At 45.5% G+C, this 27,619-nt stretch overlaps 2 protein-coding genes across 2 annotated transcripts; both read left to right on the top strand.

The window, feature by feature from the left end:
* Positions 1-3,616: 3,616 nt before the first annotated feature.
* On the top strand, positions 3,617-6,982 carry LOC307116038 (cell adhesion molecule CEACAM21-like). The gene is made up of 3 exons (XM_079799659.1): positions 3,617-3,800; positions 4,673-5,026; positions 6,588-6,982. The coding sequence occupies exons 1-3, from the start codon at positions 3,737-3,739 to the stop codon at positions 6,863-6,865; spliced, it is 696 nt and encodes a 231-aa protein (XP_079655785.1). The 5' UTR covers positions 3,617-3,736; the 3' UTR covers positions 6,866-6,982.
* Positions 6,983-17,853: 10,871 nt separating this feature from the next.
* On the top strand, positions 17,854-27,322 carry LOC307092300 (cell adhesion molecule CEACAM21-like). The gene is made up of 3 exons (XM_079759540.1): positions 17,854-18,015; positions 18,890-19,243; positions 27,003-27,322. Exons 1-3 carry the CDS (start codon positions 17,952-17,954, stop codon positions 27,278-27,280), a joined length of 696 nt encoding a protein of 231 aa, XP_079615666.1. The 5' UTR covers positions 17,854-17,951; the 3' UTR covers positions 27,281-27,322.
* The last annotated feature ends 297 nt before the right edge of the window (positions 27,323-27,619 follow it).

Here is a 27,619-nt window from a genome sequence, read left to right as displayed (position 1 = left end):
CACAGCCCAGCAGGGTCCAACCTCACCAGCATTACTCAGTCCACATTCCTTCGCACTCTTCACACTGCCCACACTGGACATTGAAAGCTCCTCCATACAGCCAGGCATCTGCCCACCAAAGTCCAGTCCTCTGTAGGCAGCTCTTCCCCACCACCCTCTGCCCAAAAGGTGAATGGCCACTCATGCTTCAGGTCTTAGCCAAGAGGTCACTTTCTCAGAAGTGCTCTCTGGGAACCCCAGACAAACTGAGAATCAAGTACATACAACTCTTTCTTTATGGTCGTTCTCTGGATTATAACTAACTCCTTAGTGCTGTGATTTCTCTGAGAGCCTGTCTTTGTTACAAGGTAAACTCCATGAGCACAGGTCCCACCTATGTCCTGGTCTCTGAGTTCCCAGGGCCCATCCCAGGCCAGACACATCACAGATTCTTGGTAAAGACTCATTAAATGGATGAGGGAAACCACACAATGGAAGTCTGTCACCTGTGTGACACTAGTGGTCAAACTATATTCCTTATAAGCACGAAGGCATTGGTGTCAGCATGGGGGTCATCCGAGGATGACCCAGGGATGGGATTTTCCCCCTCATACAATCAGGGAGGCAGGAGACAGAACCAACTAACAGTGAAGAGTAAGACCTTCCTTCATTCCCAGAAAATCACAGCCCTCCCCATTTCCACCTTGTGAGTGATGTTTCACATTCCTGGGGCCTGGACAGCAGCCTGTGCTCTTTGTCTTCTCACAGAGCCCTGACCTGGCAGACACTCTGGATCTTCCACCCCAGGTAGAGGTACTGCCAAGGGAAAAGAGAGCTCACACTGACCTCAAAGGATTCAGGGAATGACTCCCAAACCCAGAGTCCCTGGTCTGTGGGACACCTGCCTGTAGTCCCTAAACATCTCACCCGCCCATGATGTCCTGGGGAGCAAGGGGAACGTTCTCAGCAGGATGGGACAGGAGAACCCAGGATCTGGGGTTGCTTCCATCTCAGAGGTGCTGAGGGTCCCATGGGGGCCTTCCCTCCCCTAACAGAGGAGCCCACAGAGTCCCCGTGGTTGACACTCCATGTGGAGCTGCTCCAGATCCTGGGCCCTGTGGGGAGGCCTAGAGCAGATGACAGAGAGGGACACAGGGGACTGGATGCAGCATCCCAATACTATGATGGAGACAAGCAGGGCATTTGGGGGATCAGCCCTCCAGTTGGGCACACTCTACTCAAAGCCTCAGAAGAGACATCACCAGACCCTGTTCTTGAAACCTTTGGGACAGAGAGCTCCTCCTGAAACAGCACATCCACCAGAGGGGACAGTTCTTATGACACTGGACTCATAATACTCTGGACCCTTGGCCCCTCTGAGATGGAAGCAACCCCAGATCCTGTCCTCTTGCTGGGCTCACCCTGCTCTGGGATGGAGTCAGGAGGCATGAAACCTACAGTGACTGGGCCCTGACTGACTGGCCTTTCAGCTTGAAGGCCAGAGCCCACCTCTACCCAGGTTTCAGGATCATCTCCTACCCTCTGGTCAGCATCCCTGGTGCAGCACCTGATATTGGGTGCAGGTCTCCTCCAGCTCTCCAGGGGTGACATTTAGACTACAGACAACACAGGGAATTCACACATGAACCTGGCTTTGCCTAAGGAGCTGGAGAAGGAGCCTGATTTCCATCCCTTGCTCCCACAGGTGCTTTTGGACCCCACCCTGGTGCCTGCTCCTTTCCACCTGCTACTTCTAGGGCCTGTGAATAAAATGGTGGTCTGTAAAATAAGCCTTACAAGCCAAGGGGGCCCCATGGCAGGCCTGACAAGCTCAATGACGCACAGTGTGGTCTGATCACAAATGCCTAACTGGGCAGGTGATGGCAGGTAGTCAGGTCACAGGCCTACAGCTTCATTAGCAAAGGTCAGACTTTACGTTAAGTGGGCCCTTTCCCTGTTCATATGCATCTGGGATAACATACCTTTGACACATCAGAGTAGTTGTTTTTTTGCAAGATGATCTGAAGGCACAGACTCTCTATTTGCTGTAAATATTAATTATCCTCGACCCAACAAAGTAAAAAAAAATGAAATAAAATAAAAGTATGTTTTTCTCCATTTTGCCTTTTATCAATTCTAGAGATTTCTTCGCCTCCTAATGGATTTCACACAACTTCTTCCATCTTCTTTTTTTATTATAATGTATAAAATAAGTTGCACAACTGCCATTCTCAGGATTTGAGATCTTGTTCCAGGCATATGACGTTAGCTTGGTTCAAATAAACTCATAAACATCTTCACAGGTTGGGAAGTTTCTTACTTTCTCGGGACCTAAGAGCATATGCTTTCTCAGGGCTCTATTTGCTGCTCCCCATGCCATGCCTGGCACCACCCATGAACAAGGTGGGGTAATGAAAGGAAACTCCCCCAGGCAGAGGACAGACACCACCCCAAAGGTCAGGGAGCACAAGGACAGGCTCATCCAACAGAGAGGGAGGGTCTCCAAGAAACTACCCCCTGAAGACCAGGGAGCTCACAACAACCTGGCCTCCCACACAGTCCTCTCTCCCTAGGGCACACTGGACACCTTCCCCTTCACACACAGGAACTGCAGGTCCTTCTGAGACTCCTGGTCCTGAGACCCTTCCTGGGTCTCTGTCCCTGGAAGCAAAGGCCAGGCTGGTGACAACCTGAGATACAGGGAGGGACCCCTCAGCTGTCACCACCCAGCTTGACCCCTTCTCACTCCCCCCCCCCTTGCCGAGGTCACCTCTGTGGCCTTCCTGCTGGGAGGAATCCCAATCTTCCCAGTGCTTTAAAGAACATGGGGAAGACCCGATGCCCAGCTGGGTGTCCGTGTCATAAACAGAAATAATCCCCAGGTTTGGGGCCTGTGGGGCTCTCTGTGTGGTGCTGGCAGACCTAAGACCAAGAAACAGCACAGGCCAATGCTTGGTCATTCTCTCAGGGGACTTGTCCCCCCATCAGCCTTGCTGTTGTTAGTGGGCTCCACAGGCCAGTAAGACCCACCTCCCCTGAGATATTGTCATATGCAGAGTTTCTGGTCCACTGCACACCTGCTGAGTCAGAATCTGCATTTCATCAGGATCTGGAGACCCTCCCTGTGCACAGGAGAGGGGAAGAAGCTGCCCCATCACCACATCACCAGATCGCATTTTGATCGGGCATCCACATTAGCGGGACAGCTGCTGAATCAGCATCTAAGGTGTCACCTGGGCATCACAATCCTTACAAAGCTTCACAGGTGACCTGATGCACAGTGGCGGTGACATCCCTGTGACAAGAGTTCCTGAGGTGGCCCCAAAGCTCCTGCTCTGAAGGGAAAAGTCAAATGTGAAAGAGAGAGGGCTGTGGGGGAGGCTACTGTGCACCTGACAGGGAGCTGTGGGGAATGCCCTCGACCTGGGTGTCCCAGGCTGGTGCTTTACCAAACAGAGCATGTGAGTGTGTGTGTGTTCAGATACCTCAGCAGCTCCAAAGAAACCAAAATATAGAGGGATGGTAAACTGGAAGGAGGGGGAAAGGGTGGCAAAAATGAGGGGAGGAGGAGGTGGGTCCTTGGCACAAACTCCGCCCTGATCCATGTGACCAGGTAAGTGATATTGCAGCAGGAGGAGGCCCAGTGCACAGTGAAGAGGGATAGCAGATCGCATCAGTTTGTACAGCGGTGCCTTTGAGCTTTCCTGGAACCCAAGCTCTTCTCGCAGAGGGAGGGACAGTGCAGGCAGCAGACGCCATGGAGTCACTCTCAGCCGCTATCCGCAGGGGACCTGTCACCTGGCAGGGGCTCCTGCTGGCTGGTAAGGAAGGAACAATCCCTGGGGGTGGACTGAAGGAGGAAAGATGGGGACTTGCTGGGGCCTCCTGTGGAGGACACCACTCTGAGAGTGGAGGAGATCGCTCTGTGTGGACTTGAGGGGAGAGGACAGGAGAGCACAGTAGGATGGGTAAGGGAGATGGGTAACAGGTAACAGGGAAATCTCATGATCTGGAAGTGGAGTGGGGCAGGGAATCTTCAATTGCTGGTACTTCCTAAGTTATTCGTCACTGAGTATTGAATTTTGAAAACTGACCATAATAATAACAATTTATGTCAGGTGGCACCAGAAAAAACTTAACCAGTGGTGCTAAACACGGTCCTTACCACCAGCCTCAGGAGAAATACACGCCAGGCGGTGCAGGACTCTGGGAACTTTCATTCACCCACAGGTATTTGCGGCCTGTTGCGGGCACTGGGGATGCAAGACCTGACAAGCCCCAGTCCCATGGAGCTCACGTTCTATGGGACATGTGATGTCAGGTACCCACAAGGGTTCTAAAAAGAACAGAGCAGAGACAGATCAGAGAGTGATTAACAGAGAGTCTTTAGGGAAATGTCATGAAGGTGCCTCCTATGGACACCCCTAAGTGTCAGCAGGGATCTGAGGGCAGTGAGTGGGTGAGCTGAACAGACACCTGGAAAAGAGATTGTGAAACAGAAAAAGTAACAGGTTCACAGGTGCTGAAGTATTGGTGGTCATGCTGTTGACCTTGACCACCAGGAGACACACACACACACTCACACACACCACCAAGGCTGAGAGATGAAGAGACCTGTTCCAAATCCAGGGCCTCATCTTTCCATCCCAATACAGAGCTTCAAATATTGATCCGTTTCTCTCTTCCCTCCTAGTTTCACTCTTAAATTTCTGGAGCCTGCCCACCACTGCCCAGCTCGCTATTGTGTCAACCAATGCTGTCAAAGGGAATAATGCGATTCTACGTATCCACAATAAGCCTCCTAATGCTACAGCCTTCAGGTGGTACAGGGGGAAAGGGGCAAACCCCAATCGTTATATTGCAACTCTTACAATGGAAGAAAGAAGGTATAAAACAGGGCCTGCATACAGCGGTCGAGAAAACATAAACTTTGATGGATCCTTGCAGTTAAAGAAGGTCACCCTGAGGGACACAGGAATCTACACCGTAGTAGTCTACCTTCCAGACTCAAAACAAGAAATAGGATTTGGACGGCTCGATGTATACAGTGAGTGATTGCTCTCTGACCTCTGGGTGTTGGGTGGGTGAACTTCATTTCACACACAGGACTGACAGCACTGGACTCTCCTCCATCCCCCTCTGCATCACATTCCAGGTTGGGTTTGGGCATTTAGTGCAGGACACACACAGTGGAGACAAACTTTCTAAGGCCAGAGTTCCCCTCCCGGATTCCAGCCCTGCAGACATTCTCCACAGAGAGAAGAGCCAGTCCGATGGGAGTTGCTCAGCAGAGGGAGACCAGTCTCAGTCCAGGCCCCTGCTCCCCTCCCCATGACCATAACCCTGAGATAGACCCTGCAGGGCTGGGCCAAGGCCCATCCTGAGGAGCCCCCTGCAATCCTCATAAAGAAGCTCAGCTTCGGCAGCCCCTCCCAGACCCCCTGCCCCAGGGCTCCTGACTCCAGGGACCCTGGGGTTCCTGTGTCAGACTGGGGTTAACCTCCTGGGAAGGGCTGAGTGGGCACAATGGTTTCTGGGTGTCTGAGTCACAAGGCTTTTGAACTGCTCACCAGCCAGAGCTCAGCCCCATGAGCCACAACTGGATAGGGGTGGTCTTTCACCTGAGTCTGTGTGTGGATAGCATAGATGGACAAGGTAGCCAGGCCATTTGTGAACTACACTGAAAAATTTAGGAGAGTCCAGAGAAACGTCAGAATCATAGGGAACAAAAAGGAGAAAAGATGCTCCTGGCAGCTCCTCGTCCACCAGGGATCAGGCCAGGAGATTCTCTCTTGGAGTTGATCAGTAACAGATGCCCCTCATTTGAGCAGCTCCCCTGTCCCAATGTTTAGTCAGATACTGTGAATATTTTATTGTTAATACACTGACACCCTGGCAGTCAAATGTTCATCGTACTTCACTGAGAGGAAACCGAGGCACAGGGAGATAGAGTCACGAAAGCAGAGCCACCCAGACCATGGGAGTCACTCAAGGTCTGTCTGCAGCCATAATCCCATCCTCTCCTCCATCCCTAGGGATCCCTACAGTAAACATTGGTTTAGAGCTTCCCTTAGGCTAGAGAGAGAGATTGTGCTTTGGGAAATAACACCAAATGGAGAATTAATTTATTTGTACTCTAGAACCAAATTACCTGCGGTAATCATCAGTCAGTGCTGGGAACACCCAGACCTTCCCCTCAGGTGGCTGATCCACCGCTCCCTGCACTGGAATTGAAACCACTGATTTGTTTCCTGATGTATTGTAAAAAAAACTTCTAGAAAAGGGTCAATAAAAGCTCATGAGAAAAATTCCACCTTATGGTGAGGTTATACGACATGTAGGCTGCAAAGGGGTTCCCTGTGTTGATACTACAAAGATGTCTATGGGAACAGGTCAGAAGTGATCTGGGTTCAGAGAGGAGGTACAGCCCTCTCCCTACACATTGCCATCTGAATAAAGAAAATTGTCCTTCTGCAGAGATCAGAACCATCTTCTGGTGACCTTACAGAGCTCACAGTGGACTCTCAGTGGCTAAGATGTCTGAGGAGGCAGCATGGCCCAGGTCTCAAGCACACTCTCAATTAGCCATGCCCTCTGTTTCTCCACAGAGCCCGTGAGAGTGCCCACACTCATAGCCAGCAAGACAACAGTCACGGAGCATAAGGATTGTGTGGTCCTGACCTGCTACACACATGCAGTCTCCACCCAGTGGTTCCTAAATGGCATGGATCTGCGGCTGACAGAGAGGATGAAGATGTCCTGGGAAAACAGAATTCTCATCATAGACCCTGTCAGGAGGGAGGATGCTGGGAATTACCAGTGTGAAGTGTCCAACCCCATCAGTTCTGCTAAAAGCGTACCAGTTGAGCTGGATGTAATATGGTAGTGAGCCTCCTCCTTTCCTCTACATTATTAAACTGAATAAATCTTTTGAACCCTTAAATAGATATATTATGAGGGTGGAAAGTCCTTTGAAAACTTGCATTGAGTCAATAAATGCGCAAAAAAAAAAAGAGCTGACATTGTCATTATTGTTGACTTAAGGTGATATTCTATACCAGATCCCACCTCGGTGTGATCTAAGTTGTACCATCTCCACAGTGGAGGTGAAACCAGCCTTTCAAGAGAATGGCAGTGGTTGTGTGATTACCCTGGGTGCACGTGATGAGTTTACATAAATACAAGTTCTGTCTCTTCTCCAGGGGGACATGTAGTAGATGCCCAGCCACTGTTGTTGGCAATGGGAATGGACAGGAGGACACCCATGTGGGTAACAACACGGATCTTTTTTCTCCCTGTTTGACTTATTTCAAAAAATTTCTTAAGTCTTTTTGAGTATTCTTATTTGTATGGCTATAGACCTATTTGCATAAACTCAATAGGATTCTGTCTTCCTTTGTTAATAGGGTATAATTGGAAACCTTAGTAATACAACCAAGGCTTTGGCTCAAATGTCCTAGTTCAGACTGATGCCCACAGAATTAGAAATGGCCTCACCTTTTATGAAGCTAAGTGTGACCTGTGGGGCCTTTTGGAATCTCTTGGAGATGAGGTCATTACCCAAAGCTAGAGGGTGCGGTTCCTAACCTCAAGAGACTGTTAAAAGTCCCATCTTTGGTTTCATAGAAAAACCTGCATCAGAGCAAACTATGTGGTGAATGTCAGTTCCTCTGCACTTAGGTCACTAATCAGGCCAAATCCAGCGACACCAGCCACGTTGTAGGATGGAGAATACTCTTCTTCCCTGGAGATGACCTGTGGTCAAAAGGAAGGTGACTGTAGAGAGCAATGTACTGTCTCCATGGAGAACTCCAGAAGCACAGCCTCCTGGGAGATAAGATCCTGGCTGTGTTCAGGAACTCTCAGCTACTTTGCATCTGTTTATAAATGGCTGGGAAATTGCACCTCTTCATAAATTTCTGGAAATGATAAAGATGTAAACTGGGACTTGGCTAAAAGAGATTTAGTTGTGTTTCCCTCCACTGTGCAGAAAGCAGTTTTGTTCTGAACTAGAGGCCTTAATGTTCCCTCAGAGTCACCAACCTTTACACAGGTTCTTCCTGACAACATGCCTTTGTCTTCCATCCTTAGACCATTTATTTTATAAATGTAATTGTAATTAGTAATTGCAGAGTCTTTCTTTGCACTTTTGAAATATACACACGTCTCCTCAAAAACGTCTTGCCAGTGTTATGACCCAGAGAATATCTGTCTCAAGGGCCTGGCCCCATCCCTTTGAAATTTCATCCTCCTGGTGTCCCTGTGTCCCAGTCTCTGAGGGAGAGTAGGAGCCTAACCTGGGTGGGGAACCTTTACAACAAAGATGTGAAAAGACCTCCTGTCAGGACTTCAGGAAATGTTTCACATTTTCTTTCTGTAAAGCCAATTAGCAAACACAGATGCCTATAATTCCTTATTTTTTCTTAAAATCTCCCCAGCCTTTTCTCTCAGGGGTGTTGAGTGTCATCTCACTGCCCTATTGCATGGTTCTGAATAATGTCTTTCTTGCCACTTTAAATGTGTTGGACACATGTTTTACTTTGTCATCATCTACCTGTAACTAGCTGATTCTGTCATTTTGCTCACAGTGTCGATCCTTACCTTATTTTCAAATCTTCCAATTTCTTTCCTTATCAGGCTAAATTTTTCCAAATAAAGGTCTCCAATTTTCCTGCCTCCTGTTAACAACAAAAAAAAAACATTGAAACCTGTAAAGAATTTTTGTGAGTTTATTTGAGCCAAACTGTGGACATATGCTGGGAAGCAGAACCTCAATGAATTGAGATAATGCTCTGGAGAATAGAGAGTTACATCTATATTTATGCATTGCAAACAAAGAAAAGGGTCATAGGTGAGTTACATGAAATTCATTGGTGATAGATTAAGAAGGTGGGATAAAACGAAGTGCGGGGCGGGGGGGAGAGGGGAAACCTCTGGGATAGGGTAAAAAGTGAAATGATGGACATGTGCTTCTTTTACAGAGATGGATACAGGATACTTTAAGATAATTAACAGTTGACAATTAACTTGATAACAATAACATAGAGGGAATGTCCGGGTACCATTTGTTGTGCCCTGAGGGGTCCGGGGTAAAAAAGAAGTTACAGGTTACCCAGACATCTCACAGATATGTTATCTTAGAGGCAAAAAAGCAAATGGGCTCAGTAAAGAAGATCTAAGTTGATCTTTGTCAGGGGAAAAAAATCTGCCTAGGATATGACGACCCACTATAACCTGTTTGTAGTTAAATATTTAATTTTCAAACCATCTTTTGTGGTTATTTTAGATCTCTGAGTTTGCAAGACTGCCACGCAGGCCTCCCCTGAGCTTGTCAGGTTAGCATGTGGCTCCTTTCGTCCACAGGCAGGTATCTGGGTTGCAGGTTCATTCCCTGCCCCAGTCTGGGCTCAAGCAGGAGGCAACCCATCAATGTGTGTCTTTCACATCCATGACTGTCTCTCTCTCTGTCTCTCTATCTCTCTCTCTCCACTCCCTCCAGCCCTTCTACTCTCTTTAGAGAATGCAATGGAAAAAATATCCTCAGGTGAGAATTAAAAAATAATTAAAGTTACATCTTCCAATTGCGTAACTACTGGGAATCAGATTAATAATAAATGACATTTGAGTGTTTCCACTGGGAAGTAGATGAGAACTCACTCAAGGTCAGACTGTAAAAATTGAAGAGGTGTATAATGTGTCCTCAAACTATATGTAAATGTTAGGGTTCCAGAACTTTAGATCCAGGGCCTATGTGAGGGGATTAAGTAAGGTGGACTTTTCCCCTGATCATTGTTTCCCCCTCTGGTTTAACTGGCTGTTAACCCCATGGGTGACTATTCTGTTGAACATCCTTTTTTTCTGCCAACTCTAGATCAACTGAAACAATTTTGTCCTATATAAATAAGAACCTTTAAAAAAACAAATACGAGCCTTATTTACTAGAAGCCTTCCGTTTTAAGAATATTAGTGACTGTTTCATTTGACACATCACTAGTCTGTCAGAAATATTTGAATGTCTTTCACAAGAAATGTAGTCAAATTATAGTATGAAGCTAGGAATATTCTTTGGCATGTAGAATGGGGAAACTGAGACAGATAGCTGAATAAACTGGCCTAGCAAATTTACAGCCAGACACAGAAGGTCACCAGGGCAGAACGCCTTGCGTACCTAGCAATAGGCAAAACTGTTCCTAGATCTTGCCTTCAGGGTGGCCTTTCCTTTCCTGGCATACCATTGGTCGTGTGGCTTAGACCTCCTGTCCTGCTGTTGACCAATCAGTGGAGACCACGATCTGAAAGGGCAAACCTGGAAATGCTGATAAATATTCTATTGAGATCTTCCCTGAGACCTCCCCTAAGTCCCCACCTGTGAAAAGTAGATAAAACCCCTCAAGACAAAGAAGCCAGCATGTGTCCCTAGTGGGGCACACCCCCTCAAATCTCCTTTTCCAATTAATTTTCTTTCACCTAAACTCTAAGTGGTACCCAGGAGACTTGCAACCAGGGGAACAAAAGGCAGCAGTAGCTCATCTTGGCCTAACCCCCTGAACTTGTCCCCAAGTCCCCTTGCCTCTGGCTCTCCTGTGAGCTGACAGCAGCCTTGCATAGGCTCACTTCTCTCCCATAAAGTTTCTAGAGAGCAGAAGCAGCCACACCTTGTCTCTCTCCTACTGCTTCTTGTATCCCAGGCCCTTCCTTGTTTCACTGTCCCCAGCTTTAATAAACATAGTCTCAAAATCACCTGGACTCATATTCTGCATTCTTTCCTGCATGAAGTCAAGTACCTGCACACCACCAGCTGGTCTTAGAAAAATTCGCTCAGGGCCTGGCTTTTATTTCTGATAACATTTTGAAATGTAGAGGGAATGCTATTGCAAAAGGAAGGAAAGAGATCTAGGTGTGTTTTTTAAAATATTTTATTGATTTAAGAGAGGAATGGAAAGGGAGGGAGAGATGGAAACGTCAATGATGAGAGAGAATCATTGACTGGATGCCCCCTGAACACCCTACAATGAGGGGTGGGGGTGTGAAGCCTGCAACCCAGGCATGTGCCCTGACTGGGAATCGAACTGTGACCTCTTGGTGCATAGATGGATGCTCAACCACTGAGCCACACCAGCCAGGCTGGGTGTTTTTAAGAGAAGTTAAAAGTAAATAGTTTGACCTAACAAGTTAATTATTTCTGAATGAGTAAAAGGAGACAAACTGGAAACAAGGGAAGCTGCAGAGGTTAGTGGAAAAGGAATATTGAGGAATTTAATATAGAAATGCTACAACCTAATTATGGGGATATGCTTACCCTAACCCAACAAAGATTACTAACCATATTAATTCAAATGAAGCTGAAGTAGCTATAAAGACATGGCCCTCTATAACTGCTGCTGAGGCACAGGAAATGTACTTATAATACTCTTACTGTCTTCCTGTCCTATGAAATTTTTAGATGGAAATTGCAATATACGGCATTGGGTTCTTACAGCCTTGTCCCCAAATAAACCTCATGATTATAGTTCCAAATTGCACAACCAGCAGGAATCAGATTAATAATGAATGACCCTTGAATGTTTCCAATGGGAAATGAGTGGACCACTATAAATGGGAACCCATCTCATGATCAGATTGTGAAAACTGAAGAGGTGTATAGTGTGCCCTCAAACTATAAGCAAATGTTATACTAGATGAAAAATACAGAGAAATGAGACAGACAGCAAAATTTGGATCACAATAGCTTATAGGTTAGGAATGATCCAAAATGTTTTTCGTGTGTATTTTTTGAAATCCTAACCCAAGGATATTGTTTCCATTGATTTTTAGAAAGACTAGAAGGAAGGGAGGATGGAGGGAAGGAGGAAGGCAGGGAGGGAGGGAGGGAGGGAGGAAGGGAGGGAGGGAGGGAGGGAGGGAGGGAGGGAGGGAGGGAGGGAGGGAGGGAACAAAAGAGAGAGACATGATTGGCTGCCTCCTGCAGTCATCCTGATTGGAACCCTGGATTGAACCTGCAACCCAGACACATGACCTTGACCAGGAACTGCAGACTGGTACTCTAATCACTTAGCAACACTGATCAGGGCCAAAGTGTTTTTCTCACTGAAGACCTGTGGAACCTGACTGGCTCCCATTTACCTGCTTTTCACTTTTGAGAAAATTTGACCTTGACTTCCATCCAAGGTTGCAGTCTTGCCCTATCCCCAATGGCCCATTGTTCAGCTGGATAAACTAAGACTTCCTAGGGATGTGCCTTTTGGCACCATGGGACCACATTTCCAACCAAAAGGTTGGTCTTCAATGAATCATTCCATTTGATTTATGACCCAAAGGCGGAGATGTGGATGAAAACAGGGCACATAACTAAAGCTGACAAGCTCAGAGGAGGCCTGCATAGTATGATTTGCAAAATCAGAGACCTAAAGTAACCACATAGGATGGTCTGAAATTACAAATTTCTAACTAAAAGTGAGTCATGGTGGGTAATTATGTTTTAGGGATTTTTTCCTGACAAAGCTGAATCTTTATGTTAACTGAACATGTCTTTTTGCATTCATGATAACTTCCTTTTGGAGTATCTGGAGAAGTTTTTCTTTTTCCCAGACTTGCATTGCACCAGAGGAGAAGCCACATCACCCCTCATTGTTATTGTCATCATGTTCATTGTTAACTGCTAACTATCATCTATCAACCAATGTAAAAGAAGTATATGTCTATTTATTTTACTTTTTATCCAATCTCAGAGATTTCCCTGCTTTGCTTTCTCCCACCTCCATAATCTATCACCAATGGATTTTATTTAAGCCCTTAATGCCTCCTGCTTTAATTGTAATGTATATCATACAGTGCAAAACTGCCACTTTTCGTTGAGATTTTGCGTCCTGGCAATTGTCGTCAGTTTGACACAAATAAACTCATAAAAATCCTCTATGGGTTTAAATTCCCAGCTTCTAATCAAGATCTGCCTTTATGGCGACCTGTCCTCACTCTGCAACTATCCAGAGGCCTGTCAGGAGTTGCTTCATCAAGACAAAAGACACTCTTATTGCCCATATCACTCAGAAAATGTCAAGCATTTAAACTGCTCTATTCTAAGAACCAGGAAATACCTTTCTATGACATCACATGAGGAAATTGAGGCTTTTTGTGAGATCACTTGCCCAGAGCCACACAGCCTGCAAGTGGACTCAACCATGCCATGTATTTTCTACTGGCACTTGACATCTATGCTCCAACCCTTTCTATGTTTCCTCCTATATCAGAGGGGCTGAAAGGTTAAATACGACCTTTCCCACTTCTAAAGATTGAGAATCCAGGTGTGAATTAATTTCAGCCTCTGAGATGCACGTGTGTATAGTTTGGACTCTGGAAGGGAGAAGGGGCTGTGATTCCTGCTCCTGGTAGGTGGGCTCTGCAGACAGAGCTTTATGTGAAGAAGCAGGTGTTTCTTTACCTCTGGGTGGGGCGGTGGCAGTGGGGCCTTAAAATCGGACTTTCTATGTCAACTCCCTAAATTCCAATTTTTCTGGCCCTTCATTGGTTTTACAAACACCTAATTCTCTGTGCTAAAGACCTTTCTGCACAAATGTTAATGCCTGGTTTACTTGTAATAGTCCAAAATTGGAATCAACACAAATGTCCATGAATGGGTGAGTGGATAAACAAATTTGGTGCGTCCTACAATGGAACAGACCTGAGAGATTAAAAAGGAAAGAACTATTTCAAGATAATTGTGTTGATTCAAGAAGCCAAAATTCGCCCAAAATTACATATTATATGGTTCAAATTATGAAAATTCCAGAAAATGCCAACTCTCTATAATGACAGAAAACAGATAAGCATTTCCTTAACACTATTGGAGGGAGTGGGAGAAGGACAGAGTGAGGAGATAATAAGAGGGCCTGAGGAGGCTTTAAGAGTGAAGAACATGTTCATTTTCTTCATTGTAACACCTTCTCTGGTGCATGCATCTGGCAAAACTTAATAAATTGTATACTTTCAATATGTTAAGTTTTATTACATGTCAACTAAAACTCAATAAAGATGTTAAAATTTAAATACACACATATGAAATATGACTTAAAGTATAAGTTGAATGGAAAATTCAAAACTGTAACCTGACTTTTTTCTAGCAGCTTGTCCATTAAAGGGAGGTGAGGTATTCCACAGCCTGCAGCCTCCTCAGGTATCTGCCGACCTCACCTCAGCAGCACCCACAGCCCAGCAGGGTCCAACCTCACCAGCATTACTCAGTTCACATTCCTTCGCACTCTTCACACTGCCCACACTGGACTTTGAAAGCTCCTCCATACAGCTAGGCATCTGCCCACCAAAGTCCAGTCCTCTGTAGGCAGCTCTTCCCCACCACCCTCTGCCCAAAAGGTGAATGGCCACTCATGCTTCAGGTCTTAGCCAAGAGGTCACTTTCTCAGAAGTGCTCTCTGGGAACTCCAGACAAACTGAGAATCAAGTACATACAACTCTTTCTTTATGGTCGTTCTCTGGATTATAACTAACTCCTTAGTGCTGTGATTTCTCTGAGAGCCTGTCTTTGTTACAAGGTAAACTCCATGAGCACAGGTCCCACCTATGTCCTGGTCTCTGAGTTCCCAGGGCCCATCCCAGGCCAGACACATCACAGATTCTTGGTAAAGACTCATTAAATGGATGAGGGAAACCACACAATGGAAGTCTGTCACCTGTGTGACACTAGTGGTCAAACTATGTTCCTTATAAGCACGAAGGCATTGGTGTCAGCATGGGGGTCATCCGAGGATGACCCAGGGATGGGCTTTTCCCCCTCATACAATCAGGGGGGCGGGAGACAGAACCAACTAACAGTGAAGAGTAAGACCTTCCTTCATTCCCAGAAAATCACAGCCCTCCCCATTTCCACCTTGTGAGTGATGTTTCACATTCCTGGGGCCTGGACAGCAGCCTGTGCTCTTTGTCTTCTCACAGAGCCCTGACCTGGCAGACACTCTGGATCTTCCACCCCAGGTAGAGGTACTGCCAAGGGAAAAGAGAGTTCACACTGACCTCAAAGGATTCAGGGAATGACTCCCAAACCCAGAGTCCCTGGTCTGTGGGACACCTGCCTGTAGTCCCTAAACATCTCACCCGCCCATGATGTCCTGGGGAGCAAGGGGAACGTTCTCAGCAGGATGGGACAGGAGAACCCAGGATCTGGGGTTGCTTCCATCTCAGAGGTGCTGAGGGTCCCATGGGGGCCTTCCCTCCCCTAACAGAGGAGCCCACAGAGTCCCCGTGGTTGACACTCCATGTGGAGCTGCTCCAGATCCTGGGCCCTGTGGGGAGGCCTAGAGCAGATGACAGAGAGGGACACAGGGGACTGGATGCAGCATCCCAATACTATGATGGAGACAAGCAGGGCATTTGGGGGATCAGCCCTCCAGTTGGGCACACTCTACTCAAAGCCTCAGAAGAGACATCACCAGACCCTGTTCTTGAAACCTTTGGGACAGAGAGCTCCTCCTGAAACAGCACATCCACCAGAGGGGACAGTTCTTATGACACTGGACTCATAATACTCTGGACCCTTGGCCCCTCTGAGATGGAAGCAACCCCAGATCCTGTCCTCTTGCTGGGCTCACCCTGCTCTGGGATGGAGTCAGGAGGCATGAAACCTACAGTGACTGGGCCCTGACTGACTGGCCTTTCAGCTTGAAGGCCAGAGCCCACCTCTACCCAGGTTTCAGGATCATCTCCTACCCTCTGGTCAGCATCCCTGGTGCAGCACCTGATATTGGGTGCAGGTCTCCTCCAGCTCTCCAGGGGTGACATTTAGACTACAGACAACACAGGGAATTCACACATGAACCTGGCTTTGCCTAAGGAGCTGGAGAAGGAGCCTGATTTCCATCCCTTGCTCCCACAGGTGCTTTTGGACCCCACCCTGGTGCCTGCTCCTTTCCACCTGCTACTTCTAGGGCCTGTGAATAAAATGGTGGTCTGTAAAATAAGCCTTACAAGCCAAGGGGGCCCCATGGCAGGCCTGACAAGCTCAGTGACGCACAGTGTGGTCTGATCACAAATGCCTAACTGGGCAGGTGATGGCAGGACATCATGTCCCAGGCCTACAGCTTCGTTAGCAAAGGTCAGACTTTACGTTAAGTGAGCCCTTTCCCTGTTCGTATGCATCTGGGATAACATACCTTTGACACATCAGAGTAGTTGTTTTTTTTGCAAGATGATCTGAAGGCACAGACTCTCTATTTGCTGTAAATATTAATTATCCTCGACCCAACAAAGTAAAAAAATAAAAATAAAATAAAACTATGTGTTTTTCCATTTTGCCTTTTATCAATTCTAGAGATTTCTTCGCCTCCTAATGGATTTCACACAACTTCTTCCATCTTCTTTTTTTATTATAATGTATAAAATAAGTTGCACAACTGCCATTCTCAGGATTTGAGATCTTGTTCCAGGCATATGACGTTAGCTTGGTTCAAATAAACTCATAAACATCTTCACAGGTTGGGAAGTTTCTTACTTTCTCGGGACCTAAGAGCATATGCTTTCTCAGGGCTCTATTTGCTGCTCCCCATGCCATGCCTGGCACCACCCATGAACAAGATGGGGTAATGAAAGGAAACTCCCCCAGGCAGAGGACAGACACCACCCCAAAGGTCAGGGAGCACAAGGACAGGCTCAGCCAACAGAGAGGGAGGGTCTCCCAGAAACTATCCCCTGAAGACCAGGGAGCTCACAACAACCTGGCCTCCCACACAGTCCTCTCTCCCTAGGGCACACTGGACACCTTCCCCTTCACACACAGGAACTGCAGGTCCTTCTGAGACTCCTGGTCCTGAGACCCTTCCTGGGTCTCTGTCCCTGGAAGCAAAGGCCAGGCTGGTGACAACCTGAGATACAGGGAGGGACCCCTCAGCTGTCACCACCCAGCTTGACCCCTTCTTACTCCCCCCCCCCCCCCCCCGCCGAGGTCACCTCTGTGGCCTTCCTGCTGTGAGCAATCCCAATCTTCCCAGTGCTTTAAAGAACATGGGGAAGACCCGATGCCCAGCTGGGTGTCCGTGTCATAAACAGAAATAATCCCCAGGTTTGGGGCCTGTGGGGCTCTCTGTGTGGTGCTGGCAGACCTAAGACCAAGACACAGCACAGGCCAATGCTTGGTCATTCTCTCAGGGGACTTGTCCCCCCATCAGCCTTGCTGTTGCAAGTGGGCTCCACAGGCCAGTAAGATCCACTCCCCTGAGAGCTCATCAGATGCAGTCTTTGGGCCACTGCACACCTGCTGAGTCAGAATCTGCATTTTAACAGGATCTGGAGACCCTCCCTGTGCACGGGAGAAGGGGAGAATCTTCCCCATCACCACACCACCAGATTGCATTCTGGTTGGGCATCCTCATTAGCTGGACATCTGCTGAATCAGCATCTAAGGTGTCACCTGGGCATCGCAATCTTTACAAAGTTTCACAGGTGATTCGATGCACATTCTTTATTCTCAGAAATAAAGGTGATCTGATATACAGTTGGTGTGACATTCGTGTGTCAAGTTTTTTTGAGGCATCCCCAAAACTCTCGCTCTGAAGAGAAAAGTAAAATATGGAAGAGGGAAGGCTGTGGGGGAGGCTACTGTGCAACTGACAGGAAGCTGGGGAATGACCGGAATAGGATGCCCCAGGCTAGTGCTTCTCCAAACACAGCTTGTGTGTGTGTGAGTGTGTGTGAGTGTTGTCAGAGGCTTCAGCATTTTCCAAGGAACCAAAGTAGAGTAAAGGTAAACTGGAAAGGGGGAACAGAGTTGGCAAAAATGAGGGGAGGGTCCTGGGCACAGTCCCCGCCCCAACCTACATGACTAGAAAAGTGCTCTTGTCCCAGGATGAGACTCAGTGCATGCTGAGTAGGGATAGCAGATTCTACTAGTCCAGGTAGCGGTGCCTGTGAGCTTTACTGGACCTCAACTTCTTCTCACAGAGTGAGGAACAGAGCAAGCAGCAGACACCATGGAGTCTCCCTCAGCCCCTGCCCCCCGAGGGCTTGTTTCCAGGCAGGGAATCCTGCTGGCCGGTAAGGAGCAGACAGTCCCTGGGTGTGGACTCCAGAGGATGGGAGACAGAGACTGGCTGGGGTCTTCTGGGGAGCATGGCGCTCTGAGAATGGAGGGAGGGCTTCTCTTTGGACATAAGGGGAGAGGACATGCATGGATGGAGAGTCGGATGGGAAAGAGGGTTCAGAAGCAGAAAAATCTCATAATCTGGAAGTGTTGAGGGGCAGGAAAACCTCAGCAGCTCTTCCTTTCCTAAGTTTTTCATCACTGAATAATGAATTTTGAAAACTGATGATAATAATAATAATTTACGTCAGGCAACAGGAGAAAAATCTTAACCAGGGGCGCTATACATTGTTCTTACCATCAAGCTTAGAAATGGGCACATACACCCCAGGAGGTGGAAAACCCTGGGAACTGTGACTAGGCATTTGCAGCCTTCTGTAGGCACTGGGGGTGCAAGATCAGACAAGCCCCTGCTTGTATGCTCTATCGGGAGGAGACAGTCAAGGAAAGATCTGGATGTGATGTCAGGTACCCACAACTTTCATGAAGGGAACATAGCAGGGACAGGTGATACCGTGAAAGAAGAGGGTCTTTACAGGAGGTGGCCAGCAAAGGTTTCTCCCAAGGATGCCCCTGAGTGTCTACAGGGGTATGTGAGCAGTGAGGGGGTGACCCGGACAGACACCTAGGGAAGAGTATTTGAAAAAGGGAAAAGAACAGTGTGAGAGATAATGGTGGCCTTGCTGCTGACCTTAACCACAGGAGTCACACACACAGACACACACACCAAGGCTGAGAGATGAGGAGATGTGCTCAAGATCCAGGGCCTCATCTCTCCATCCCAATACATAGATGCAAATACTGATCAGTTTCTCTCTTCCCTCCTAGTCCTACTCTTTACTTTCTGGACCCGGCCCACCACTGCCCAACTTGCGATTGTGTCCACCAATGCTGCTGTAGGGGACGATGTGATTCTACGTATCCGCAATAACCCTCCTGATGCTTCAGGTTATTTTTGGTACCGGGGGGAAGGGGCGGAAGCCAGTCGTTATATTGCATTTTTTTCATTGGACATAAAAGTCACCGAAAGAGGGCCTAAGTACACTGGTCGAGAGACAATAAACAAGGAGGGATGCTTGCAGATAAAGAAGGTCACCCTGAGAGATGCAGGAATGTACACTGTGGTCATCTTCCTTCACAATTCAAAAAAGGAAATAGGATTTGGACGGCTCAATGTATACGGTGAGTGATTGCTCTCTGACCTCTGGGGGTCGGGTGGGGTGAATTCTACTTCACACACAGGACTGACAGCCCTGGGCTCTCCTCCATCACCCTCTGCATCATGTCCCAGGTTGGGTTTGGGCATTTGGTCCAGGACACACACAGTGGAGACAAACTTCCTAAGGTCAGAGTTTCCTTCACAGATTCCAGCCCTGCAGACATTCTCCACAGAGAGAAGGACCAGTCTGATGGGAGTGACTCAGCAGAAGGAGGCCAGTCTCAGTTTAGGTCCCTGGGTCCCTCCCCATGACCATGACCCTGAGAAAGACCCTGCAGGGGATCCTCACAGAGAAGCTCAGCTTGGCAGCCCTTCCCCAGACCCCTGTCCCCGGGCTCCTGACTCTAGAAACCCTGGGGAGCCTGTGTTAGGTTGGGTTTGGCTTCCTGGAAAGGGCTGAGTGGGTAACAGTTTCCCAACTGCCTGATTCACAGAGCTCCTGAGCTAATCACCAGCCAGGGCTCGACACCAAGAGGCACATTTGGGCAGCGAAGGAGCCTGGTCCTTCACCTGACACTGTGTGTGGAGATCACAGGCAGACAAGGTCCCCAGATCATTAGCTGACTGTTCTGGTGGACTTAGGAGTGTCGATAGAAAGGTCAGCATCCCTGGGGAGAAACAGAGGACAAAAAAATGCTCCTGGAAGCTTCTCATACACCGGAGATCAACCTAGGAGATTTTCTCTTGGAGTTGATTAGTAACAGATGCCTCTTATTTGTGCAGCTTCCCTATCCCAAGATTTAGGTCAGTTACTGTGATTATTTTACAGTTAATACACTGATAACTTGGTAGCCAGATACCCACTTTCCTTCAGTGAGGGGAAACCGAGGCACGGGGAAATACAGTCACTAAAACAGAATCCCTCAGGCCCTTAGTAGCTGATCAGAGTACCTCAAGGTTGTTCTGCATAACCCCATCTTCTCCTCCACTCCGGGGCCTATCAGGTGTCTGTGGTTCCCTAGACCAGTGGTCGGCAAACTGCGGCTCGCGAGCCACATGCAGCTCTTTGGCCCCTTGAGTGTGGCTCTTCCACAAAATACCACGCCCTGGGTGAGTCTATTTTGAAGAAGTGGCGTTAGAAGAAGTTTAAGTTTAAAAAATTTGGCTCTCAAAAGAAATTTCAATCGTTGTACTGTTGATATTTGGCTCTGTTGACTAATGAGTTTGCCAACCACCGGGCTAGACCAACTATTGGTTCAGATCCTTTCTTCTTAGGCATCCTCGGCTCAGAGGGAGAGATTCTGGTCTGGGGAAGGAAATGAAATGGAGAATTAATCAGTTTTTACTCTAAAACTAAATTACCGTTAGTAACAATCAGAGTCAGTGCTGGGAATGCCCAGGCCTTCCCCTCAGGTGGCTGATCCACCCCTCCCTGCACTGGACTTGAAACCACTTATTTGTTTCCTGTGGGTTGGTGTCACTACCACTGGATGTAAGGAAAGGACTTTGCGTCCCTATTCCTCACTCTACACCTGCAACCAGTTCAGGAACCATCATGTAAAAATACACTCAATTGCTTTTGATGAATTAGGAAGAAATAAATGGTGATTGAATGAGCAATGAATGATCCAAAATCTCTTTAGAGACTGGAAAGTTGATGCCGAGTTTTTGGAATTCTAGCCACATGGAACAGGCTTCCTTTCTCTCCAGGGAATGAGACCCATTTCTCAGATTGTTTGCTGCTTTCTAGAGAAATAGCCTTTCCTTCAATTGGTCTTAAGTCCTGGGGTATTAATAATTTTCTCATACAGAAGAATTTTAAGTTTTTTCCAAATTTCTATCTCAGAACCACCAAACACAAATGGTCCGCAAGGGCCAGAATGTCAGCAATCCATGCCCCCCTCTTGCTGCCCATCACCCCTTCTGCATCTGCACAAGTCCTCCCCTGCCCTCAGCAGAGGGAGAATGACTTTAATGACCAAGGGCAGAGCCACGGTCCTGCTGCCACAGTCAGCTCCTGCCTGTCCTTTCACTCTTTTCAAACTCATTCCTTGGACTCTGCTCTATCATTTATTGGCTCACTGGCTCATGTCAGTCACACTCACCTGGAAAATCCTGACCCAACCCTTGGGCCCAGGGCCTGGTATTCAGCTGACCACTGGCTTGTTCCTGGTACCCATGTGTTAGTTCTGCTACACCCCCAGTCTCTAGGATGTCCTGGAAAATATGCCTCATAGAAACACACCTTAGCAGGTTGATAAAAGTCCATGCATCCTGAAAGAATGGCCTCTGATCAGACAGGCATTCATTTAGCTGGTCAGGGAAGAACCAGGAGAACTTCGGAATGGTCTCTGACTTTCAGCCTATGTCTTTCCATGATCAAACCCTGATTCTTAACTGACACCTGAGAAAGTCTGTGCTTTCTTCCATTCATAGAGCTGGAGGCATTACATTCTCTGAGCACTCAGATCCCCAGGCATTTGACTTGTGATACACAGACCTGCCTTATTCTTTTAAGGACTCACGTTGGCTGTGAGGTGAGAGGTGCCACCTCTGATTAAAGATGCCTTTGGATGAATCAAAGGTACCACACAGGGCAGTGTTCTCTCTGTCACCTGCACAACCGAGTTACCCACACCCCAAATCACAAGCAACAACTCCAACTCCTAGATTTTTTATTTGTATTTTCCTAATGATAGTGATGTTGAGCATCTTTTCAGGTGCTATTGGCTATTTATATAACTTCTTAGCAGAAATGTCTATCAAGTTCTTTGCCCATTTTAAATCAAGGTATTTGATTTTGTTGTTGCGTTGTGGGAGTTCTTTATATATTGTGGTTATTAACCTCTCATCTTTTTTAAAAAATATATATTTTATTGAGTTTTTACAGAGAGGAAGGGAGAGGAATAGAGAGTTAGAAACATCGATGAGAGGGAAACATCGATCAGCTGCCTCCTGCACACCCCCTACTGGGGATGTGCCCGCAACCAAGGTACATGCCCTTGACCGGAATTGAACATGGGACCCTTCAGTCCACAGGCCAATGCTCTATCCACTGAGCCAAACTGGTTAGGCTTGGCTCCATAGGTCACCTTTCACTCTGTTAATTGTGTCATTTGATAAACAGAAATTTTTCACTTGGATAAAATCCAATTTATCTATTTTTTCTTTTCCCCCAGTGTTCTTAGTGTCATATTAAAAAAATAATAGCCAAACCCAATGTCATAATGCTTCCTCTTATATTTTCTTCTAAGAATTTTATAGTTTTAGGTCTTACTTTTATAATTCAATCCATTTTGCCTTAATTGTTGTATATGGTATAAGTTACAGTCCACTTCATTGGTTTGCATGGGGATATTGCTGTTCAACACCATTTGTTTAAAAGACTGTCCTTTCTCCATTGAGCAGTCTTGGCTCCTTTGTCCAAACCATTTGATTGTGACTCTTCTTTATTGTTGAAAGTATTACATATGACCCTTTTTGTTCCCCATTGACCCCTTCTAGCCATTCCCCATCCCCCACTCCAGGTCTTCATCACACTATTGTCTGTGTCCATGGGTTATGCATGTGTGCATACAAGTTCTTTGGTTGATCTCATCCCACCCACCCAAGCCTTCCCTCTTAGATTTCACAGTTGGTTCCATGCTTCTGTGTCTCTGGATCTATTTTGTTCATCAGTTTATTTTGTTCAATGGGCTCCACATATGAGTGAGATCATGTGAAACTTGTCTTTCTCAAAGAGTAAAAGATCCTTCTTTACAGCCACATAGTGTTCCATGGTGTAAATATACCACAGCTTCTTTATCCACTCATCTACTGATGGGCAATTGGGCTGTTTCCAGATCTTAGTTATTGTAAATTGTGCTGTTATGAACATACAGGTGCATACATTCTTTCTGATCGGTATTTCAGATTTCTTAGGATGTATTCCTAGAAGTGGGATTACTGGTCAAATGGCAGTTCCATATTTAATTTATTGAGGAACCTCCATACTGTTTTCCATAATGATTGCACTGGTCTGCATTCCATAGGATTCCCTTTTCTCCACATCCTCACCAGCATTTGTCATTTGCTGATCTGTTGATGATAGCCTTTCTGACAGGTGTGAAGTGATACCTCATTGTCATCTTAATTTGCATCTCCCTGATGATCAGTGAGTTTGAGCATTTTTTCATATGTCTCTTGGCCATCTATATGTCCACTTTGGAGAAGTATCTGTTTAGGCCCTCTGCCCATTTTAAAATTGGATTGCTTGTCTTTCTTTCATTAAGTTATATGAGTTCCTTATGTATTTTGGATATTAACCCTTTTTCGAATGTATTATGCCAAAAATGTTCTCCCATACAATGGGATCCCTTTTTGTTTTGTTGGGTTTTTGTTTTTTTGCTGTGCAGAAGCTTTATATTTTTATGTACTCCCTTTTGTTTATTTTCTCCTTAGTTTTTCTAGCCCTAGGAGATGTATCCACAAACATATTCCTCCGAGAGATCTCTGAGCTTTTGCTGCCTATGGTTTCTTCTAGGATTTTTATGGTTTCACAACTTACACTGAAGTCTTTAACCCATTTTGAGTTTATTCTTGTGAATGGTGGTCAAGTTTTGTGGTATGGTTTTTTTGTGGTTTTTTTTTTGCATGTATCTGTCCAAGTTTCCCAATACCATTTATTGAAGAAACTGTCTTGACTCTATTGTATGCTCTTGCCTCCTTTGTCAAATATTGAGCATAATGGGTTGGGTCAATTTCTGGGGTCTCTGTACTGTTCCCTTGATCTATATGTCTGTTCTTGTGCCAATACCAGACTGTTTTGATTACAGTAGCTTTGTATTAAACTTGATATCTGATATTGTGATCTCTCCAACTTTGCTTTTCTTTCTCAAGATTGTTGCAACTATTCTGGGTCATTTTTGGTTCCATATAAATTTTTGGAGCATTTGTTCTAGATCTGTAAAATATACTGTTGGTATTTTAATAGGGAATGCATTGAATTTACAGATTGCTTTGGGTACTATGGGCATTTTAATGATGTTAATTCTACCAACCCATGAACACAGTACATTCTTCCACTTTCTCTTTTTTCAGTGTACTGTAATTTTATGAGTACAAGTTTCCTCTATCTCATCCTCTTATCTCTTTTTTTCAATGTCCTGTAGTTTTATGAGTACAAGTCTTTTACCTCCTTGGTTAAATTTATTCCTAAGTATCTTAATTTTTTATGTTGCAATGGCAAATGGGATTGTTTGTTTAATTTCTCTTTCTGAGAATTCATTATCGGTGTATAAAAATGCCAGAGATTTCTGCATGTTAATTTTGTATCCTGCTATATTGTCAAATTCATTTATTAAATATAGCAGCTTTTGGGTGGAGTCTTTAGGGTTTTCTATGTACAATATCATGTATGTCATCTGCAAATAATGACCATTTTACTTCCTGCTATCCATTGGATGCCTTTTATGTTTTCTTCTTTTCTGATTGTTGTGGCTAGGACTTCCAGTACTATATTGAATAATAGTGGTGAAAGCAGACATCCCTATCTTATTCCTGATCTTAAGAGAAATGCTTGTAGTTTCTGCCCATTGAGTATGATGTTGGCAGTAGGTTGTCATATATGGCATTTATTATGTTGAAGTGTGATCCCTCTAGTCCCAATTTGGTGAGAGTTTTTATTTTAAAAAAATGTATGTTGAATTTTGTTGAATTTTTTTATGCATCTATTGATAAGATCATGTAATTTTTGTCTTTCAAATTGTTTTTTTAATTATTTTATCGTTAAAAGTATCACATATGTCCCCCTTTTCCCCCATTGCCCTCTCCCCCACAATCTGATTGTTCCTTTTGATGAAAAAAAGTTTTTATGCCATGTCACACTATTTTGGTTACTTGAGCTCTTAATAAGCTTTGAAATTAGAAAGTGTGAGAACTCAAATTGTATTATTCTGTTTTAAGATCATTGGAACCATTTGGGGGTCCATTGAAATTTCATATGAATTCTATGATGGATTTTCCTATTTCTGCAAAAAAAAAGTCTGTGTTTTTATAGGGATTGTATCAAATATGTAGATAGTTGGGGGAAATTCTAATCTGTGGACATGCACATGTCTTCCCATTTATTTGTTTCTTCTTTACTTTTGTTCAGAAATGTTAGGTAGTATTCAGTGTATAAATCTCTCATAGCCTTTATTAAGTTTATTCCTAAAGATCTAGTCTTTCTGATGCTATTGTAAATGGAACTGTTTGTTTTACTTTTTTAAAAAAATATATATATTTCATTGATTTTTTTTTTTTTACAGAGAGGAAATTAGAGGGAGAGAGAGTTAGAAACATTGATGAGAGAGAAACATCAATCAGCTGCCTCCTGCACACCCCCTACTGGGGATGTGCCAGCAACCAAGGTACATGCCCTTGACCAGAATCAAACCTAGGACCCTTGAGTCCTCAGGCCGACACTTTATCCACTGAGCCAAACCGGTTAGGGTGGAACTGTTTTCTTAATTCCACTTTGGGATTGTTCATTGTTGTTGCAAAAATTGAAAATGATGATAAATGTTGATTTTCGTCTCCTACAACTTTGCCTTATTTATTAGTTGTAACTGATGTATGCATGTGTGTGGGGCGGCGGGGGGGGGGGGAAATCTTTAGGGTTTCTTACATATAAGACTATGGTATCTTTTTAGAAATACAATTTTTCTTCTTTTTTCCCCAATTTGTATACCACATATTTCATCTTCTTGTCTAATTATTTTTGTCATGACTTCCGTACTAAGTTGAATAACTTAGGACTACAACATCCTTGCATTTTTTTAATCTTAGTAACAATTTCCAAGTTTCCCCATGGAGTTTTGTGTTAGCTGAGGGCTTTCATGAATGGTCTTTATCATATTGAGTTGTTTCCCTCTATTCCTATCGTCCTGGCTTTTGTTGCAACCATAATGACATCTCTCCAAAATTTATTTCACCGTGATAGTCAATCAGTAGACCAGGAAATATAGTTCTGTTCAGACTGAAGAATCCTTCAGATGGAACTTCCGGTTCAAGGTCATGAAGACAGTTTGAGCCATCTTCATTGCCTAGTACACTGGTTGGCAAACTCATTAGTCAACAGAGCCAAATATCAACAGTACAACAATTGAAATTTCTTTTGAGAGCCACATTTTTTAAACTTATACTATATAGACTCGCCCAGGCCAAAACCCGACTTCTGCGCATGGGCCACGAAGTTTCAATAGCCACACTCAAGGGGCCAAAGAGCCACACGTGGCTCGCGAGCTGCGGTTTGCCCACCACTGGCCTAGTAAATTATTTAACAAAAGGTAAATGCCTTTTCACTCTCTGTAAAGTTGCCTTGGCCCCAGAGATGGACAGAGGTGGTAAGCATGCCTTCTACAACATACATGGAATTTTACATAAAGAGTGGGACCTCATCTTTTTTGAAATAAAAATAAAAAGTTCTAGGGAAAGGACAATAAAAGCTCATGAGCAGAAAATTCCAACTGATAATGAGATTATAGGGCACAAGGTCTGCGAAGGGGCTTCCTGTGCCAATACTATGGTGATGTCTGTGGGAACAGGTCAGGAGTCACCCTGAGGTGATCTGGGGACAAAGAGGAGGTGAATCCATCCCTTTTCCTTACACATTGTCACCTGAGCAAAGACAATCATTCTGCAGAGATCCAGACAAGCCTCTGATAACATTTATAGAGCTCACTATGAACTCTAAGTGGCTGAGATCTTTGAGGGAGGAGCATGGCACACACTCAATCATTCACACCCTCTGTTTCTCCACAGAGCCAGTGAGAGTGCCCACACTCCTAGCCAGCATCACCACAGCCACAGAGAATAAGGACGCCGTGGTTATGACCTGCTACACAAATGCGATTTCCACTAAATGGTTGTTAGATGCTGAGAGTCTGCAGCTCAAGGAGAGGATGAAGCTGTCCTGGAACAACAGAATCCTCACCATAGACCCTGTTAGGAGGGAGGATGCTGGGTACTACCAGTGTGAAGTGTCCAACCCCATCAGTTCTGCTGATAGTGTAGCGATTGAGCTGCATGTAAAATATTAGTGACCCGAATTTCCTCCTCTATGTTATTAAACCCTGAATAATTTTTTTCACCCTTGAAATAAATTTATTGTGAAGGTGGAAAGTCCTTAGAAGACTTGAACTGTGTCAATAAATGCTCAAAAATGAAAGCTAGCATTGAGTTTATTGTTGACTTAAACTGACATTCCACACCAGATCCCACCTCTGGTTGGTCCCATTTGTACCATCTCCACAGTGAAGGTGACACTGAGTCCCTCCCAGCACGGGTAGTGGTCATGTGATGACCAGTGGGAGCATGCGATAAGCTTCCAGGAATCCAAGCTCTGTCCCTACTCCAATGGGTCCTGTGGAGGGCACCTG

The sequence above is a fragment of the Cnephaeus nilssonii genome (assembly GCF_951640355.1).
Source record: "Cnephaeus nilssonii genome assembly, chromosome: 20".
NCBI classification, from domain to species: Eukaryota; Metazoa; Chordata; class Mammalia; order Chiroptera; family Vespertilionidae; genus Cnephaeus; species Cnephaeus nilssonii.
Note: the sequence above shows the minus strand (reverse complement) of the source record. Positions and strands in the feature narration are given on the sequence as shown.